The sequence below is a fragment of the Esox lucius genome, chromosome 11, assembly GCF_011004845.1.
Source record: "Esox lucius isolate fEsoLuc1 chromosome 11, fEsoLuc1.pri, whole genome shotgun sequence".
Taxonomy (NCBI): domain Eukaryota; kingdom Metazoa; phylum Chordata; class Actinopteri; order Esociformes; family Esocidae; genus Esox; species Esox lucius.
The window spans coordinates 19,155,830-19,174,299 of NC_047579.1; the positions used below are offsets into that span (position 1 = coordinate 19,155,830).

The 18,470-nt window shown below is 40.7% G+C and overlaps 2 protein-coding genes across 2 annotated transcripts; both read right to left on the reverse strand.

Moving 5' to 3' along the window:
• Positions 1-1,751: 1,751 nt before the first annotated feature.
• LOC114840288 (stonustoxin subunit alpha-like) lies at positions 1,752-4,607 on the reverse strand. Its single transcript, XM_029123202.2, has 5 exons — positions 4,600-4,607; positions 4,197-4,541; positions 3,924-4,076; positions 3,665-3,711; positions 1,752-3,489 (listed from the first exon to the last, which is right to left on the reverse strand). Exons 1-5 carry the CDS (start codon positions 4,605-4,607, stop codon positions 2,957-2,959), a joined length of 1,086 nt encoding a protein of 361 aa, XP_028979035.2. The 3' UTR covers positions 1,752-2,956.
• LOC105007700 (protein NLRC3) lies at positions 4,450-17,201 on the reverse strand. The gene is made up of 8 exons (XM_029123069.2): positions 17,122-17,201; positions 9,285-9,525; positions 8,584-8,642; positions 6,819-6,996; positions 6,663-6,712; positions 6,504-6,537; positions 4,644-6,412; positions 4,450-4,541 (listed from the first exon to the last, which is right to left on the reverse strand). The coding sequence occupies exons 2-7, from the start codon at positions 9,523-9,525 to the stop codon at positions 4,692-4,694; spliced, it is 2,283 nt and encodes a 760-aa protein (XP_028978902.2). The 5' UTR covers positions 17,122-17,201; the 3' UTR covers positions 4,450-4,541; positions 4,644-4,691.
• Positions 17,202-18,470: the final 1,269 nt, after the last annotated feature.

Genomic DNA, 18,470 nt, shown 5'->3' on the forward strand with positions numbered 1-18,470 from the left:
GTCAGGGGTTCTGATATAGAATGACTACAAAAAAATATGGTCTCTATTTTTAAACTATTATAAAAGTGACATTTATTTGCACACACATACCTTAGGTACATGATTCCCCTTTACAAATATCCAAAAAAGAAATGCTGTAGAGAGAACTACACTACTGTTGAAGTAAAAGAGGACAGTACCTTGAAAACACATACCTTGGGTACATGATTCCCCTTTACAAATTAAGAGGAGAAATAGAACTTGACAACTTGAAAAAGAGAAATTGCTCTAGAGATAGAGTTGCTTCAAAAGGACCTTCAGAGTAAGTGCTAATACACCATTTGACACATAGTAGTATTGCTGACTTTACATAACTATCTCTTATTGCAGGCAAAAGATGACTTGCTGGCTTTTCTTTATAAATAATTGTTTAAATAAAACTCCGGGAACTAAGCATATTTGTCGTCTTTTATTACACATTCAAAAATGGTGTTCCACAATTCTGTCCCGTGCAGCTCTGCCACTAGGTTGGTCCAAGTGCACTGGCTGGAGGTCATCATCAGGCTGCACACCCACCACAGGGATCCTCTCCTTTCTGATAGTGGCGATGTTATGCAATATGGCACATGCAACAATTATGTCACAGGCCCTGTCAGGTGCAACCCTCAGACTTTTCAGACACTGAAATCTTTCCTTTAGTTGCCCAAAGGTCATTTGAATGCGTGCCCTTGTCCTGGCTAGAGCTGCATTGTAACGGGTTTGTGGTCCAGGGTTTGGGTCAGGGAAGGGCGTCATAAAATACTGCCTGCAGGCATAGCCCGTCTCCAAGCAGGATCCCTGTATTTAAGTATGTACAGAGACAAAATTATCTTGGCACAATTAGCTGTTTAATTAATACTGGCAAGGAGAGAGGAGTTTACAACTCTGAGGGCAGCTGGAAATACATTCAATACTTACACAAGAATGGGTGGGGACAATAATTAGCATAGTCATCCTGTGAATACAATATACAGCTCTGGAAAAAATTAAGTGACCACTCCTAATTTTTGTTAAATGAAGCAAGGTCACGAAGTGGAGGCCAAACCTGCAAGGCCAGTCACTGTGTATAACCTGTTGCTACAATTTAAAAGTGCTCTGAACAACCAAGAAAAGGGGGATAAGAATAGCAATGATGAAAAGGGAGTGTTAACCCTGCCCCCTTAAAGACAAGACACTCCCTGTCTATATGAGAAAGAAAAAGCTGTGTTTAAGTTATCAGATCTTCTTCAAAGGTCTGGACTGGTTCAATCCTCAAGGAAAGTAAAATAATTGTTTGTTGTAAGCATGGCTGGAAGATATTTCCACTATATAATTTTATTGTGTGTGGAGGGGGGGGGGGCGGTGTATTAGGTTTAGATATGACGTGGTGCACCATTAAAAAAATACATTAAAATGTACTCTTGCCTAATCAGTCTAAGACAAAATCTGTCTCAACATATTGGAAAAGTCCTCCCAACTTTCTGGATCATGTCCCATCATTTTCTTATTGGATTTAAGATTAAAGGACTGGGGTAGGCAACACCAGTCCTTTTGGGCCAACATTTTTCTGGTTTTCATCCTCTTATTCAGGGATCAATTTAGACCTGGGATACCTGGTAAGTGCAATTAACTCACAGAAGCCAAAGCAAGTGTTCAGGCCTTTCAGGTTGTAATCTGTCGACTCCTTTATATGGGGCATCTTTATTGAATGCAATAGATAAGGACATGGAGACAAGACAAATGTTTGAGTCATTTTAATGCAGTGGGTACAGAAAGTCACCACCCCTTTACAATGTTGTTGTTTACCTTCACAGCTTACAGCCTGATATGAAAACACAAAATCAAACTTTTTCCAGCTTTATTTACACACAGTAACCCACAATATCTCCAGTGCTTAGTAGTGCAATTCAAAGCAAAGAATCCACTATGGGCAGAAAGGTACTTTCAAAAGATCTGAACTAAAGTTGTGGAGAGGCACAGGTCAGGGGATAATAATAATAATTATTATTATTAATGATAATAATAATAATAATAAGTATGGCACCCACCAAGTATGGCACCTCCCAGAAACCACCCACCATAGATCAGGCCGTCCCTCCATACTGGCTGACCGGGCAAGGAGGAGACTGTTCAGAAAAGCTACCAAGAAGCCAATGGTAACTTTGAAGGAGGTTCAAGCCTTTATGACCCCATTCATACAAGGTCAAACCTTTGTCTCCCCCTGCAGAGAGGAAGGCTGTCCTTTGTTGCACATAAATGAAGATAAAAGGTGACAACTAAAAGGTTGGTGTAGACCAGTTGAAACTTTTGCTCGGGCATTGACATTGCCAATCGAAGCAGTGTAGCATACGGCCAGGTTCCTAACAGACTCACACCTTACCCACAAATTACATAAGGAATGGTTTCACAGAGAGATTCAGTACGCAGACTGTTCTACTATCAAGGTTCACAAACTCACTGTCCTTTTTCACTCATGTGTAACACAGAACAGTATTAAAACAGAAAATTCCTGCAGACTTTCTTCACCCACTGCAGGTCTCTAAAAGGTAGGCCTAGTCGGTGATCTGGTCAACTTACTGTCATGCAACAAATCCTAAAGGTCAGACTACATTTAAAGGGGCCATTTGTAATTGTTTGAATTCATTGTTGTAAACACTGAATTCAAACAATTCAGTGTTTATAACCCTGTTAGCGGTAAGATTCTACACAGTGCCCCTTTAAGTCATAAGACTCTCATCCAGAGTGACTTAAAGGTAGTGAGTGCATACATTGTTATGTGTAAAATATGAACATCTAATAATGTATTATCCAACTAACCACCAAGGAAGCTTTTACTTTTGGTGGTTGACTAACAATTGTCACACACCTTTGAATTTAAGCCAGGGGATTTCCAGTTTAATACAAGATTGTACATTTTATCACACCACAACAACTTTCTTTAAGGAAAGAAACTACAGGTTTACAGAGAAATGGTTGCAGTCGGAGAATTTAGTCCAATTGCAAAATAAAGGGGCTCAGTGAATGTGGAGTAGTATGCATACAGAGGGACCGGTTTCCCATTGTTGACCATATAAAAAGACAAAATTCCGGCTGGCCAATCCAGAAACACTCCTAATCTATAAGGCGCACCTGCTTTGATTTCAGGGATGTGTAAGCTGTACAAAATATTGCTGTGCTTTGCATGGCTCTTACCTTCCGAAGTATACAAAGCCCAAGAATCTGCATTGTGTCCTAGTCTAACACAATCACTGACCCCTTTCCTTTTTATTCGCTTGTAGGCCACGCCTACTTTAACATCGTGTAGACACTCTACCTCCAGGTAATGTCGCTGGCAGAGGCTCTCTTTACATAGCACTTGGTTGCATGTATCAAACCTCTCTTCAGTGTTGGGATACTGCTGCTTGGTCCTCTGGCGAGTAACTTTCCTGTTCTCCTCAGACAGAAGTAGGAGACTGTTTACTGTGTTGGGGTCTAGAGTGAGTTCACATGCATCTGAAATGTGCAAATTTTAGCATGAGAAATTTGAATTACCAGCAACACAAGCTTTGATATCACAACTGAAACGTTTATAATTGGGTGCAGTCTTCCTAGATGTGAATTATTCTACCAAGAACATTTTTAATTACAGTTCATAGTGGTAAGAATGATACATTTGATATGCATTTACATTTATAGAGGCCTTGTTCATTCCTGCTCTCTGCTCTGTGGTCCATGCTGAAAAACAAAATAAAGAATAATGAATGACAACTCTGAAATGTTCAAAAAAGGATGGAGAATATCAGCTCTTGGAAGCTAAGACTAATAACTCAAATGTTCCATTTGTTAAATTGTTTAATTTATAAATTGCATGTTAAAATCTGTAAATATTTAGTGCTACGCATTAATAATTGATTTAGAAGCACATTTGTACTTCTAATCTAACTCACATCAGATTCAGCTCTTGTGGGAAATCCACATCAGTCTCTCTGATGGGATTGTAGCTCAGATCTAGCTCTTTCATTTGGAAGGGATCTGACCTCAAAGCTATGTCAAGAACAGATTTCACAACACCATGCAATGTGATTGAACAGCCAGATAGCCTGTAAATGGAGAAAATGAAAAAAAGCCCCAGTATTTTCAAAGTTTAGCATGGTACTCATTGCAGTGAATTAAGGAAAACCCAAATGTGACAATGTCCATATCTGTACTGCTGCAAATACCTTAGAACCTGCAGTGAAAAGCCTTCATGGAGAGCATAAGCAAGCAACTCCAACCCAGAGTCCCCAAAGTCATTGCAGCTGAGGTCCAAAATCAGAAGTTTTAACTTGGGACGTGTCAGAACTCGGCAGAGTTCCTCGACACCTTGATTTCCCACATTGTTGTGGCTGAGGTTCAGAGATTTGACCTTACAGTTGGGGTGCCCCAAACAATCACAGAGGTGTTTCACTCCTGCATCGCCAAGGTTGTTGTGGCCCAGATCTAGGACTGTCAGACGGGAGAACTCAGATCGAAGCACTGAGACCACAGTTGCACATTGCAGTGGTGTGATGTGACAAAAGTTGAGCCTACGAAAGAGATCGAGTTCAAAATTGCTGTTAAAATCGTGTAAATTTGCACATACACCTAAACATGTTTGATAATGCTACTCAGATCATAGTGATACTTACAACGCCGTAGTACAAGAGAGCAAAGCTGGAGCCAGTCTGTAAAAACCCTCATCTGATGTTTTTTTCATTCCTGAAGTCAAACTCTTCTGGCTTCTCTGATATAATGAACTTATATGCCAAGAGGGAGCACTGAAATGGAGTAAGCAGTGTGTCTGAAGAGGCTTCATTGTTGTCATTTTGTAGAATGCTTTTGTTCTTCAGCTGAAGCAGACAGTGGATCAAGTTAATGCATCTCTCTGGGGAGAGGTCCTTTCTTTTTAAGTTCTTGATGTATGTAATTAACTTTTTGTGGCATTCTGAGCTGCTGTTTGTTCTCTCCAAAATGCCTTGAAGGATGTCCCGGCTGGACTCATGAGAGAGCCCAACAAGGAAGCGTGTAAAGAGGTCCAGGTGACCATTTTTACTATTCAGTGCACTGTCAATGGCACCTTTGAGAAAATCAATCCTAGAGCTTCCTTTCCTTCTGCTTAAGGCTTTTTGTGAGTCAAACCTGTTATTTTCAAATTCATGAAATGCGTACAGAGCAGCAAAAAACTCCTGAACACTCAAGTGGACAAAACAATATAGTTTCTTTGGATAAAGTCCATACTCAAACTCTACAAGTTCCGTACAGAGCCCTGGGCAGGTAGCAGCTTCCGTGACACTAATACCACAGTTGCTCAAGTCCTGTTCTGTAAAAAGCACATTTTGACTTTCCAGGTTGTCATATGCCAGCTTTCCCAATTTTAAAATGATGTCTTTGTTTGACATCAAAGTACATTGCGTGCCACCTGCAGATGTAGATCCGTGTTTCTGAGAACTGATATTTGTTTGGATCCTTAAGTAGTGCAGGTACATCTCAGTGATGGTTGTAGGCAAAGATTGAGGCTTTGGACCTTCCTTGTTGCCTTTAAGCAGTATATCTTGAAGCACATTTACCGCCATCCAGCAGAACACCGGTATATGACACATGATGTAGAGGCTCCGGGATGTTTTTATTAATGAGATGATGTGTCTGGCCGTCTCAGGATCGCTGATTTTTCTTTGAAAGTACTCGTCCTTTTGAACATCATTAAACCCTCGGATCTCTGTAACTCGATTAATAAACTGTGAAGGGATTTGACTGGAAGCTACTGGACGGGAGGTTATCCAAATTAAAGCATTAGGTAGAAGAGGCCCAGCAATGAGGTTCATTAGCAAAACGTCCAGTGTAGCAGACTCAGACACAGATGTCAGATTCAGCCTGTTTTTATCAAACTCCAGTCGCAGTTTGCTTTCATCCAGTCCGTCAAGAATGAACAGAATCTTGTGTTCATCATACACAATCATTTCTATTTCTTTTAGTTGAGGGTAGAATGCCTCAAGAAGTTTATTAAGACTGTACTTGTCATTTATCAAATTCAAATTCCGGAAAGATAGTAGGAAAACAAAATCTAGATCTTGATTTGATTTTCCGTTGGCCCAGTCTAAGTTCAGCTTCTGAACGGCTACAGACTTTCCAATGCCAGCGATTCCCTTTGTCAACACAGTTCTGATGGTTTCGTCTTGATCAGGTTTAAAGATATCTTGGCATTTTATCATGGAGGCCATCGAGGTGTCTCTGAGGTGTGCCGTCTCAGCATGCCACACCTCGTGTTCCTTATTGATGCTGGTAGAATCACAGGTGACGATGTACAACTCTGTGTACACCTTGTTAAGTTCTGATTTCTTGTGGTTTGCAATACCCTCTAGTATGGTTTCACACCTTTTCTTCTGTTGTACTTTGATCTTGTCTTTGATGCGAAGGATGTCTTTAGAAAGAGAAAGCAATGTACAACAAACGTGTTATTTTGGATAGTAATAATCTATATTTCTCAGATACAATAACTCAATAGTACTTACTTTCCGTCCTCTTGCGGTGGTCAGAAAACGCTTTCTATAGGAAGTAACATAGACATTAAGATTTACACCTTTTCTAAAACAGTCATGTCGTGCTGGATTATAATTGAATAGCCATATAAAAATTATATAAATAAATATCCAAACAATCTTTTTCATTACCAGATTAGATCCAGGGTCCACAACTATGTGACTGTCCTCCTTATTTTGGTCTAGAGAAATTAAACATGTGATGACTATCAAAATAAACTAGGTATGCATAGCAACAGCGATTCACTCATCTTTTGCCCCAAAAGTACTGACATCGGTTTCTCTTACCAGAAATAGTTTTGCTCTCATTTATGATCACGTTCCCATTAATTGAACATCCAGTTATTGTTGGGTTGAATACAATGCTTCCGTTAACTGCTGTTATGGAATTTCCATTTGCAACTCTGTTTTCAGCAAGTGCTCCTCCAACATGGGTGACTGTAGATGGACAGCTAACGCCCATCACCTTGGTGTATAGGGTAGGAAAAGAATGACCGTGTCACAAGGGAGATGGGACACTGGTGCAGCAGGGAGAACAGTGTACTTTAATCAAAGTAAATCAAAGTTACAAGATCCATGCACTGAACAGGGTAGAAACAATGACCAGCAAACAGGAGGAAGGAGGAATACAGGTTAGGGCATTAACGAAAAACGGAGGAAGAGAGGACGTCGGATCCCAAGCCACGAGACGGATGGACAGGGGGGCTAGTCCCGAGGAGGCAGCCGTTGACCCCGGAGATCCGCCGAAACCTCCAGGGCTAGGTAGGTCACCAAGAACAGCCGGACCCAAAAACCCAAAAAACACTGGAAGAGCCATCTCCTACTCCTGGTTCTGCCTGTGCAGAAGTCCCGCACAAAAGCCTGAAAACCCCAGTGTGCTATGGCGGCCGCACTCCCCACAACTGACTAACCTGATCGCACGTCTTCTGCAGGGGTCCGGAGCCGGAAGGCGGCGAACCCTGTCGCTACAGCCACCGCCATAGCACCCCAAAAAAATATGATCTACCAAACAGTCACTTGCCCTCTCTCCCGAGTCTTCCGTTTAACCGCTGGGCCCTTCTATGGAGGCTGGTCACTGTCACAAGTGAAGGACTGAGATAGGACAACGACGCAAGAATGGAGGACTTAAAGTAACTCAAAGTAACAAAACAAGGTGCAGGAACAAGAATGTTAAGATCTGAACAGGGTACAAACAATGACCAGCAAACACATGAGGGAAGGAGGAATGTACAGTAAATAGGGTTGGTGATCAGGAACACAGAAGAGGACATTAACAATAGTGTCCATGCTCCAAATGAAGGAGAAGGCATTCGATTTTAAAGTGCAGACAGCTAAACCTAGTTACCGCATGTGATAAAGCACTGGTTTTCAACTGGTGTGCCGTGAGAAACTCCCAGCGGTTCAGCAAAACAATTCCTAATATTAGGGCTTGTTTATATTACGCTACATTTTCGGAGACGTACCGAAGAAAACTATCTGCAAGTGTAAACTTGAAGTCATCAATAGCTTGAGACACCACATTTTCAATAGAGTACCCCCAGAGTTATGCATGTGTGAAGACAATTGTCTCTGAAATGTATCACGTTTCTGTGCAGGGCGCATGCATATTGCTTAATTATGGTAAGTCTCAAACATGCCAGTGTAAATTCAAAAGCTATGGAAATGATTATGCATAGATAAGTCTATACAGCGTTTTAGTCTCCCTCTCATAATGTAAACAAGACCTTGTACTTTTACTAGTGTTATAAAAGGGATCTTATAAACTGGAATGCAGGTTTCAATGTGACTTTGGAGCACCGTTGCTGTTTTCACACATACTTCCAGATTTTTGGGAAGCGTGGTTCTCGCCAAAGCTATCTGTAAGGTTGTTTGTCAAGTCAAATTTGCTCAGACTGTTATTACGTTTGTATAATTTACTCAGAATTATTAGCTCATGTAAGTCTGATTGGTCTGAAAACTCTAAACTCTATGCCCCTAAATTGCCTAAAACATATAAAGAAACATTCAGAATTCCTTTTGCTGCAAGTAATGCTTACCAACACTTTCATATTACCTGTTTGTCATTGTTCTCCACAGCACTGGCAGTTGATGTCTGATTCTCATTGTCATTTCCTATAGATATGAAAAGGAGTACCTGTATAATTTATCACTGACAAGATGCTTACAATTAAGCATACTCATGGACTGCATAGATTAAAAAAAATATATATTCTCAAGTTAGAAAACACATTTCTCAGTAGGCTTATTTTAAGTTCAAGAGACCATAGGATATAAAAAAGCATTGAATGATAAAGGCAATTAAAGTAACTGTTGCAATACGATGAACATACAGATGTTTTTTATTCTAAATGGAGTCCATCCACCCAGTAATACATATCTTAAACAATAATAAAGGGAACTGTAATACAGGCTAGCATAGAATTCATTATATATTATTGTTTAGAAATTGGGAGTTAAGAATCCTGAATGAGGATTGGCTGATAGCCGTGATATGACACTGGATACCATGACATTGACCTCACTTCCCACTGTTTTAATTACGTTGGTTTATGAGCACAGTGAGGCATCTGTTTATTTTTGGAATAATTCTAATATAACATGGCTAAGCTCTGTGCCCAGGCACTTTGCAATGAATCGTGCATGAGACCAGGTCTTAGCTGTGTTATACTGGCCATAAACCACACCCCTTGGGTCTTATTGCTTACATGTACAGTAGGCTCACTCATACTATTGAGATATAACGCAGATACTCACCCTGACAAATCTGGCTCTGTTTTCTCTTGTGTTTTGAGTGATTTAGAGTTTGTGACAAAACGTCACTGGCCTTTTCACCGTAATTCTTCATTAGAAATCTTACAGTGTCTTTCACTCCCATATTCTTAACACTATTATCATTAGTCTTCCGCCCCAGGCGGCGTTGAAGTTGTTGAAATTGTTTTAACATCAACTTTTTCAGTTTGACCATGAGTTCTTTTTTGTCCATCCTTGCAGCCATCTGAAGACAAACACAATAAATAAAATTAAGTGGATGTTTATCTGACTTATTGTAGATATATAGACACATCAAATAGCCCTGTCATTAGCTAATAAGGCACATAAAATGCTCATGGAAGTGCATGCACCCACAGGTCAGTACCAGTAAGAAATTAAATCTATTTTCACCCCTGATCCTCAGATGAGTGACTTGAAAAATCTCTTGCCAGTCACCGAAGTGTTCCTGACTACTTTTATTTAACTGGTGGAGTGAATATCTCACTAATTGTATTGTATAGAGAATTTTCTTGAAACTCTACTGCAACAATGCAGTCTTAATTTACGAAAATACTTATTTAAGACACATTTAAATGATTCTAAGGTCAAGGTCGTTGTGGGATCAGGAAATGTATATCCCTGCCGAACTGTATCTGTGACATTTTTATCCGACACCCAAAATATCCATCTAATTTGTTGTAAAATCAATACCCAATCCGACTGGTAGCTAAAATCGGCCATATCCAATCTGAAATATGCCAGAAATGAGGGATAATCAGATAATCATTTATTTCTTGAATAGGATTTTGCTTGGGCCCAAATTAGGCCAACCTGGCCTGTGTACATGTGTAGTCCCACCTGGCCTGTGTACATGTGTAGTCCCACCTGGCCTGTGTACATGTGTAGTCCCACCTGGCCTGTGTACATGTGTAGTCCCACCTGGCCTGTGTACATGTGTAGTCCCACCTGGCCTGTGTACATGTGTAGTCCCACCTGGCCTGTGTACAAGTGTAGTCCCACCTGGCCTGTGTACATGTGTAGTCCCACCTGGCCTGTGTACATGTGTAGTCCCACCTGGCCTGTGTACATGTGTAGTCCCACCTGGCCTGTGTACATGTGTAGTCCCACCTGGCCTGTGTACATGTGTAGTCCCACCTGGCCTGTGTACATGTGTAGTCCCACCTGGCCTGTGTACATGTGTAGTCCCACCTGGCCTGTGTACATGTGTAGTTCTACCTGGCCTGTGTACATGTGTAAGCCTACCTGGCCTGTGTACATGTGTAAGCCTACCTGGCCTGTGTACATGTGTAGGGCTATAAAGGTGTGTGGGGGTGTCTGATAGTAGGCTAGTTATTAAAATGAACGTCCCTCAAAAATTACGCCCATACGGAAAATAAATTCATTTTAAACATGTTTTAAAACATTTTTGAGATACATTTAAAAATAACAAACTGGCCAATTAATGTATTTAAGGAAATGTAATTAATACATTTAGAAATAATTTACAAATATATTACCAAATCCACACAAAATGTATCAAACATTTTTGGAGATGCATTTGAAAATGATTTGGAAAATACATACTAAATATATTTTACAATACAATTGGGAAATATATTTTTGAATACATTTTAAAATGTAGCATTTGGCAGGCCTTGTCTCCAAACAAGGATATCTGTTCCAGAGGGGTGAGTTGTGGTCTTACCAAGGTTGCTTCAGTACATTAGAGTATATTGGTGACTCCAAAATTAAATGCATTTTATAAACGTATCTATATGTATTTCAACACCTAAAAGCGATGTCATCAATACTTCACTAATGATGAACATTTTGAAAGTGTTGTTCACTGTGTGAAGACAGGTGTGCAGCATTTGTTTAGAACATTTTGTCATTATTGGCAGCAATATAATATTGATTTCAGCAAAAACCTCATCCCTGGGTTACACCTAAGGGACCCCACACTCCTTGCCAGTCCCAATAGCCACTAACACCTGATACCTCTAAGGGAATAACTCTGTTTAGCTGTAAAAGAGATCTTGGTCTAAGTTTGTGTTCTTGTTGAAATAAAGGTAATCATTTTCAGGTCTGTTATGAGAATCTGGTCTTACATGAATGTCATTTTGGACTGTGATCATTAATTGTTTTGAAATTCACTTGGAAAAAATTGAAATGTATTTATACATTTTGAAATATATTTCTGAATAAACGGTGAAATACATTTTGATACCTGAAATGTAATTTGAATAAAGTTAAATGTATACATTTTTAAATACATATCAGAATATAAGGTGAAATACATTTTCATACCTGAAATGTATTTTCAATAAAGTAAATGTTTTCGACATATATTCATCATACATTCTACATGCATTTTGCATTGCAAATAGGCCTATTATGAGCTAATAAGGCACAGACAATGTCCACGGAAGTGCATGCACCCACAGGTCAGTACCAGTAAGAAATGTAATTTATTTTCACCCCTGATCCTCAGAAGAGTGACTTGAAAAATCTGTTGCCAGTTACGGAAGTGTTCCTGACTACTAGTTTTATTTAACTGGTGGAGCACATCTCTCTCTGAATGCCACTATACATCCTCTGCAATGTACTTTCAATGAAGCTGGCAACCATATACATTTAGAGATGTACATGTTATACAGGCATGGTCAAAAGTTTTGAGAATTACAGAAATATTTCAATGTTGGCAATTTGCATATACTCCAGAATGTTATGAAGAGTGATCAGATTAATTGAAATTAATTGCAAAATCCCTCTTTGCCATGAAAATGAACTTCATCCCAAAAAACATTCCACTCCATTTCAGCCCTGCCACAAAAGGACCAGCTGACATCATGTCAGTGATTCTCTCGTTAACACAGGTGAGAGTGCTGACGTGGACCAGGCTGGAGATCTCTGTCATGCTGATTGAGTTAGAATAACAGACTGGAAGCTTTAAAAGGGCTCCAATACCAGGAACATGGAGTGGTCTGAGAGCCATCACTGAATATAAAAGGCAATACAAGTAGTGTGGGGGAAGTGTCGGCTTCTCTCCCAGAGGAACTGAACTCTTTCTACGCTCGCTTTGAGAACGTCATCCCTGGCATGGACAATCAAAAGGACCAGGATGGCTGCTGTTTACAAATGACCAGGACGTCTGTAAAGCCCTAAAAAGGATTAACACCAGCAAGGCTCCTGGACCAGATAACATCTCAGGCCATGTTCTCAAGGTCTGTGCTGACCAACTGGCTGATGTCTTTACTGATATCATCAACCTATCACTACGTCAGTCAGTTGTCCCCACCTGCTACAAAAAGTCCATCATTGTTCCTGTGCCAAAAAAAGCAAAAAGTAATCTGCATGAATGACTACCGCCCTGTAGCACTCACACCAATCATCATGAAGTGCTTTGAGCGGCTAGTTAAAACACACATCAGACTCCATGCCTATAACACTTGACCCTCTGCAGTTTTCCTATAGACATAACAGATCTACAGAGGATGCCATTGCTCTGACCCTCCTCTCATCTGGACAAAATGAACAGATATGTGAGAATGCTGTTCATTGACTATAGCTCAGCCTTCAACACCATTGTGCCCCACAAGCTGGCATTTAAGCTCAGGGATCTGGGTCTTGACCCCACTATGTGCAGATGAATCCTGAACTTCCTGATGGGCAACACCACCTCCTCCTCACTGACTCTCCGTACTGGTTCCCCTCAGGGCTGTTTGTTGAGCCCACTCCTGTACTCTCTCTTCACCCACAACTGCCTGGCAACTCATGTCTCCAACACCATTGTTAAGTTTGCTGAAGACACCACCATCATAGGCCTGATCTCTGACAACGACGAGTGAGTCTATAACAACCTCCAGCTCAATATCAGCAAACCGAAGGAGATGATTGTTGATCACAGGAAGCAGCGGCGGGGAGACCACGCCCCCATACACATCAATGGGTCTGCAGTAGAGAGAGTTCACAACATCCGGTTCCTCTGGGTCAACATCAGCGATGACTTGATCTGGTCTCATCACTCTAACATCGTGGTGAAGTCTCACCCATGTAATTCTCATGTAGTCCCACTCCTAATCTGAACTGAGCTAATCTGCTAAACTGTGTGAGTGGCTGTAGGAAATAGTTTGCTAGTGCCTGTTTGGATTGACCAAATTACACCAGCTGTTTGGTCAGTGTACAGTTTAAAAGAAATTGATGCTACCCTGACAGATTACTAAATGTAGTCTGGAGTGTTTTTGAGTAGTTTTCCACTTGCAATGCAGCTTTGCTGTAGAGGAATGAACAGTTTCCATTCTTGAATTTGGACGATGCTAAGAACGCTAATTACAGCCCGGGACAGAGATGAATAACGATTTTTAGGTAAATATGATTTCTAGATTAACTATCCCTTTAAGCAAATGCTTGGTTTAGTCTATGATTTCAATTATGTTGATCCTTACAATCAACAACAAACCAGGCAAACCTATTTCAGCCGGCCCGCAATAGAAAATCTTGCTACGTGGAGATTCGAACCTGGGTCGCCCACATGAAAGGCTGTGTCATTAACCACTACAGCACGGAGCTGTACATTTGCCGGGTGTCAGTATAGCCTCTATCCAGAACAAATCCTCTTTTGCCACTGGCCATTTTAATAATTAATTGTGTCACGATCCACCCCTGTGATTGTGTGTGCATGTCAGTTTCCTTCTGTTTCTGTGTCTCTGTCTTGGTCGTCCTGGCAACCTATTAGTGGGCGTGGCGTCAACTCCTGGGAGATGCCGGTGCCAGCTGTTTCCCCTTGGTAATCACACACCTGTTCCCGATTCCTCCACTTACCGGCAGAACTTAAGCGGAGCCCTGACGTCTCATCCCTGCCGGATCGTTAAGTTGTCCAGCCTAGCCTAAGATTTGCTTAGTCCCACTTACCTGCTTGTTTTATGTTTTGTCTCACCCTGTTCTCCACTTAGTCACAGGATCACCTGGATTTTGCCTCTACAACCGGATCAGCTACCTCGCCCTAACCTGCATTCACCTTCCTGTCTACCTGGACACATGCAACCATCTGCAGCCATTCTCCCTGCCAGCACTCCGTCCATACTCACCTCATACGCTTTTCTGTTTGACCATTAAACCACCCTTCACTGTCACTACTTGTCCTTGTCTGCTTTTGGGTTCCACTCAGGCCCTCACATATCGGCCATTTGTGAATGACACTGATGCAGTTAAACTGACTAACGTTTCTTACTAAGTTTACCACCCCCTTGAATAGCGGCTATGTATTGTGTTTGCCACTGGCCGTTTTAACAGCGTATTAGCCAGTATTAAGCTTTACCGGTATCTACTAACTTACTGGAATAGTCATAAGAATTGAGCAATTTCTAGCGAGTCTACCAAAGCTATTTCATTTCATGGCATACGAACGTATTTTCTTCTTTCATGGCAATTTTTTTTTTTATTTGTGAATGCCATTTATACAATAACTATCAATAAAGGCGAGAATAACTCACTTTTTCATCAAAGATGAGAGAATTGTGGAATCTACCCAAAATAATTAATAGGTGTTGTTGCTCTCAATAGATTTGAACATAGGTCTTCCACATGAGACCGCTACGCCATGGCATTGAAGATTGTGTTAAATGACTAACGTTTCTTATTAAGTTTACCTCCACCACAAATAGCGTTGATGAACTGTATTGCTTTTGCCACTGGCCGTTTTAACAGCTTATTAGCCAGTAATAGGCTTACTAGTATCTAACTTCCTAGGAATAATCATAAGAATTGAGCAATTGCTAGTAAGACTGAAGATGAACTATTCCATGCCAGAAACAGTCGCAAAATAACCGTACAAAGTTTCAGTTTTAGCCAGCAAAGTTTTCGTCAATACGAAATAATTCACAATGCGTACATCGCTGCTTCGCCTGCAAGGAGATACGAACTTGGAACCTATAGTTCACAAGCCCGCTTCTCTAACCACTACGCTATTTAACAAGGGGTAGTCAGTCAGTCAGTAAGAGACATTCGTTCTTATTAGCCTAGTCCACTTACGCGGTCTGGCAAAAATCAAATAGTACATTATATACTGTAGGCCAGTGGTTCCCAACAAGGGGTACTAGGACTCTCCACAGGGGGTACTTGAAAACACTCATGACACCATAGACTTACTAGTGAAATTAACATGAGGGGGTACTTCAGGGGTACTGAAAGCAGTGCAAAAAATTTTTGGGGGTACAGTAACTGAAAAAGGTTGGGAGACACTGCTGTAGGCCATGCATTGGTCTACAGCAGTCGTTCACAAAACTGTTCTTACTTAAGCAAAGGCTTGGTGTATGATTCCATGTGTTCATCATTACAATAAAAAATCAACTACTACATAAGCCTAATTATTTTAGACCTACCATGTGTAACATTATCTGTGTAGATATGTAGGTTGTAAATAATGGGTGTGGGTTTGTATCTTATGCTGGCTGGAAATGTGTATGCTTATGTACATTGTGTCTGAAAGGAACTGATCTATATTAAAACTGGTGTTCCTGTTTACCTGCGGAGGCGTAAAAGTTGTCAGTAGCATTGTGTCGTTGACCATTTAAGGGGGTGAGTTGGTATTGTTGTCTGGTTTCTCTGTATGTATTGTAATATGTTGGAGGTAGGCTTAGGGATTAAATATGTGTTTTGTTTATAGGTGGCTGTATACATTTTTGCCACTGTTTTTGTAGGAAGCATCATTTTGTTGTGGTTCTATCTTTGATTTGAGACACTGAAAGACAACCTGTCCACGTAAATGTACTTAGCATCTCTATTTATTGTTAGCATCTCTAGATAATAAACTTGACTAATTTTGTAACTCTCTGGTTTTTGTGCGACTGCTTGCCTGTTATGGGCCCAGGACGTGCTTGCTACAGTGACCTAGGGTTACACTATTGACAACTTGTCATTAAAAAAAAAACCGTTGAAAACTATTAATAATTTTCTACATGGGAAAATTGTAGCGCTAAAGGACGTTAACGCTAGGGCAGTTGTTCCTGAATTTATATCAATTGGTTATATGGTTGAAAGTTTAATTGGGTCCGAGCAGTTTACATTTCCATTAGCAACTGGCGTTTTTCATGAACAGAACCAGATAATGGTGCACTTTTAAGACGTTGCCTTAACCCTCGCAGCATAGCAAAGCAGTGTTTTACCTTCTGACTCTGAAACGTTATTGAAACCGATATGGTAAAACAAGTTGTGTTGCTTGTTCGCAATCGTGAGCATATTCGGAAGATGTAAAGCTTTTCTTTCTGGTAGGTTTCGTTGATAAGGTGTTGACGATCAAAGTCAGAATCTTTAATATAAAACTTCAATCGCAGTGAATAAACTGCTTATTCGACGTAAGCTACGAATCTTTGATATCGAACGTAACATCAGTTTCGAAAGATCTACAATACATATTGTTGTACTCATTAAGCGGAAGTCGGTTATATCCGTGTGGTATGCCAACCGTGCTAAATACTTAAACGTGAGTGTCAAAATCAATTATGTTCGTAGCATCCCTTCCTCATAGACAATTCAAATCGGAGTAAATTGTTAAAATAAATGTTACTTGCCTTCAGATTTTATTCTGGTTAAATTTGTTTATTGTTTGCTGATTGTTTGTGCCAAAGCTGTTACATTTGTTAAATTGGCATCCGATTAGCCCTCATCTCTAGCATATTTTCGAATCAGGTAAGGGCGACCTCGGGTCCCACTCAGATTGGATAGAGATTTTACGGTTCCCTTTAATTTACTGTTAATCACGTAGGCTACATCCTTGCTTGGAAAATCTCACTTCTGCTTAACTAGCCCTTTCTCTAGTGAAACATGGAAAACGTTTTCATACCTTTTTTGGGACACCTTCGGCTAGTGATTTCCAACGCGACGTGGACGTTCACTGTTCCGGCGGGAACTCGCATTCAACCGCGCTGCCTTGCCCCAATTGGCTGCTTATGGGCGTATCCGCTATGGGTGTTTGTTTTCGGCGGGGGAGGGCTGTGTTGACATCCAAAACATTTTATTTAACATGACACCACCCAAATTATTTTTCTCACTCATGGGCAAAATAAAAACAAACGTTATAGTGAGCACACTGCTAACACGGCAACGTGTTTATGTGGTGCTGCCATATAAAACAAAACATTAAATGCTAAATAAACACCATGTTGCACCGGTACATGCGATACCGCACCACCGGTATCGCACCAGTTCCAGGTTCTAAGGAGTGGGGAGCAAAAAATAATTACACCAGAGACCGTTTCTTTAAATTCAAAAGGCCGGCAATTTACTGAACACAAAATACACTTATAAAATACAGTACGCAAAACAAAAATACCCTGCATGGTTCTTAATATTGAGGAAACTCTCTTTTTGTTCAGTTCACCTAAGTTATTTTAGTCGAACTAATCTAAGTTAAGTTAGACCAGTCTCTTTTTCCTAGGTTGCACCTATTTTTGAATTCCTATTTTTCTTCCTGAGTTAACTCCTTTTTTCCTTTCTTTTAAAGGTAAGAGAATATCTATCTGAGGTTTGACAGTTACACACCAACACACAAGTTTGTGCAAGACATGTTGAATACATACGTAGTTCATTTTTGAAGATAGTAAGAAATAAGTGATATCTGCCAGTGTACAGTTGTAGTCAAAAGAATGACAAATATACATTTTCACTAAGTCTGCTGCAAGGTCTGGGGAGTTTCCTGGCCATGGACCCAAAATGTCGATGTTTGGTTCCCCCAAGCCACCCTTATCGCAAGGTGCTCCATCATGCTGGAAAAGGCATTGTTCGTCACCAAACTGTTCTTGGATGGTTGGGAGACGTTGCACTCGGAGGATGTGTTGGTACCATTCTTTATTCATGGCTGTGTTCTTAGGCAAAATGGTGAGTGTGCCCACTCCCTTGGCTGAGAAGCAACCCCACACATGAATGGTCTCAGGATGCTTTACTGTTGGCATGACACAGAACTGATGGTTGCGCTCACCTTGTCTTCTCCGGACAAGCTTTTTTCTGGATGCTCCAAACAATCGGAAAGGGAAATGTCTTTACCCCAGTCCTCAGCAGTCCAATCCCTGTACCTTGTGCAGAATATCATTCTGTCCCTGATGTTTTTCCTGGAGAGAAGTGGCTTCTTTGCTGCCCTTCTTGACACCAGGCCATCCTCCAAAAGTCTTCGCCTCACTGTGCATGTAGATGCAC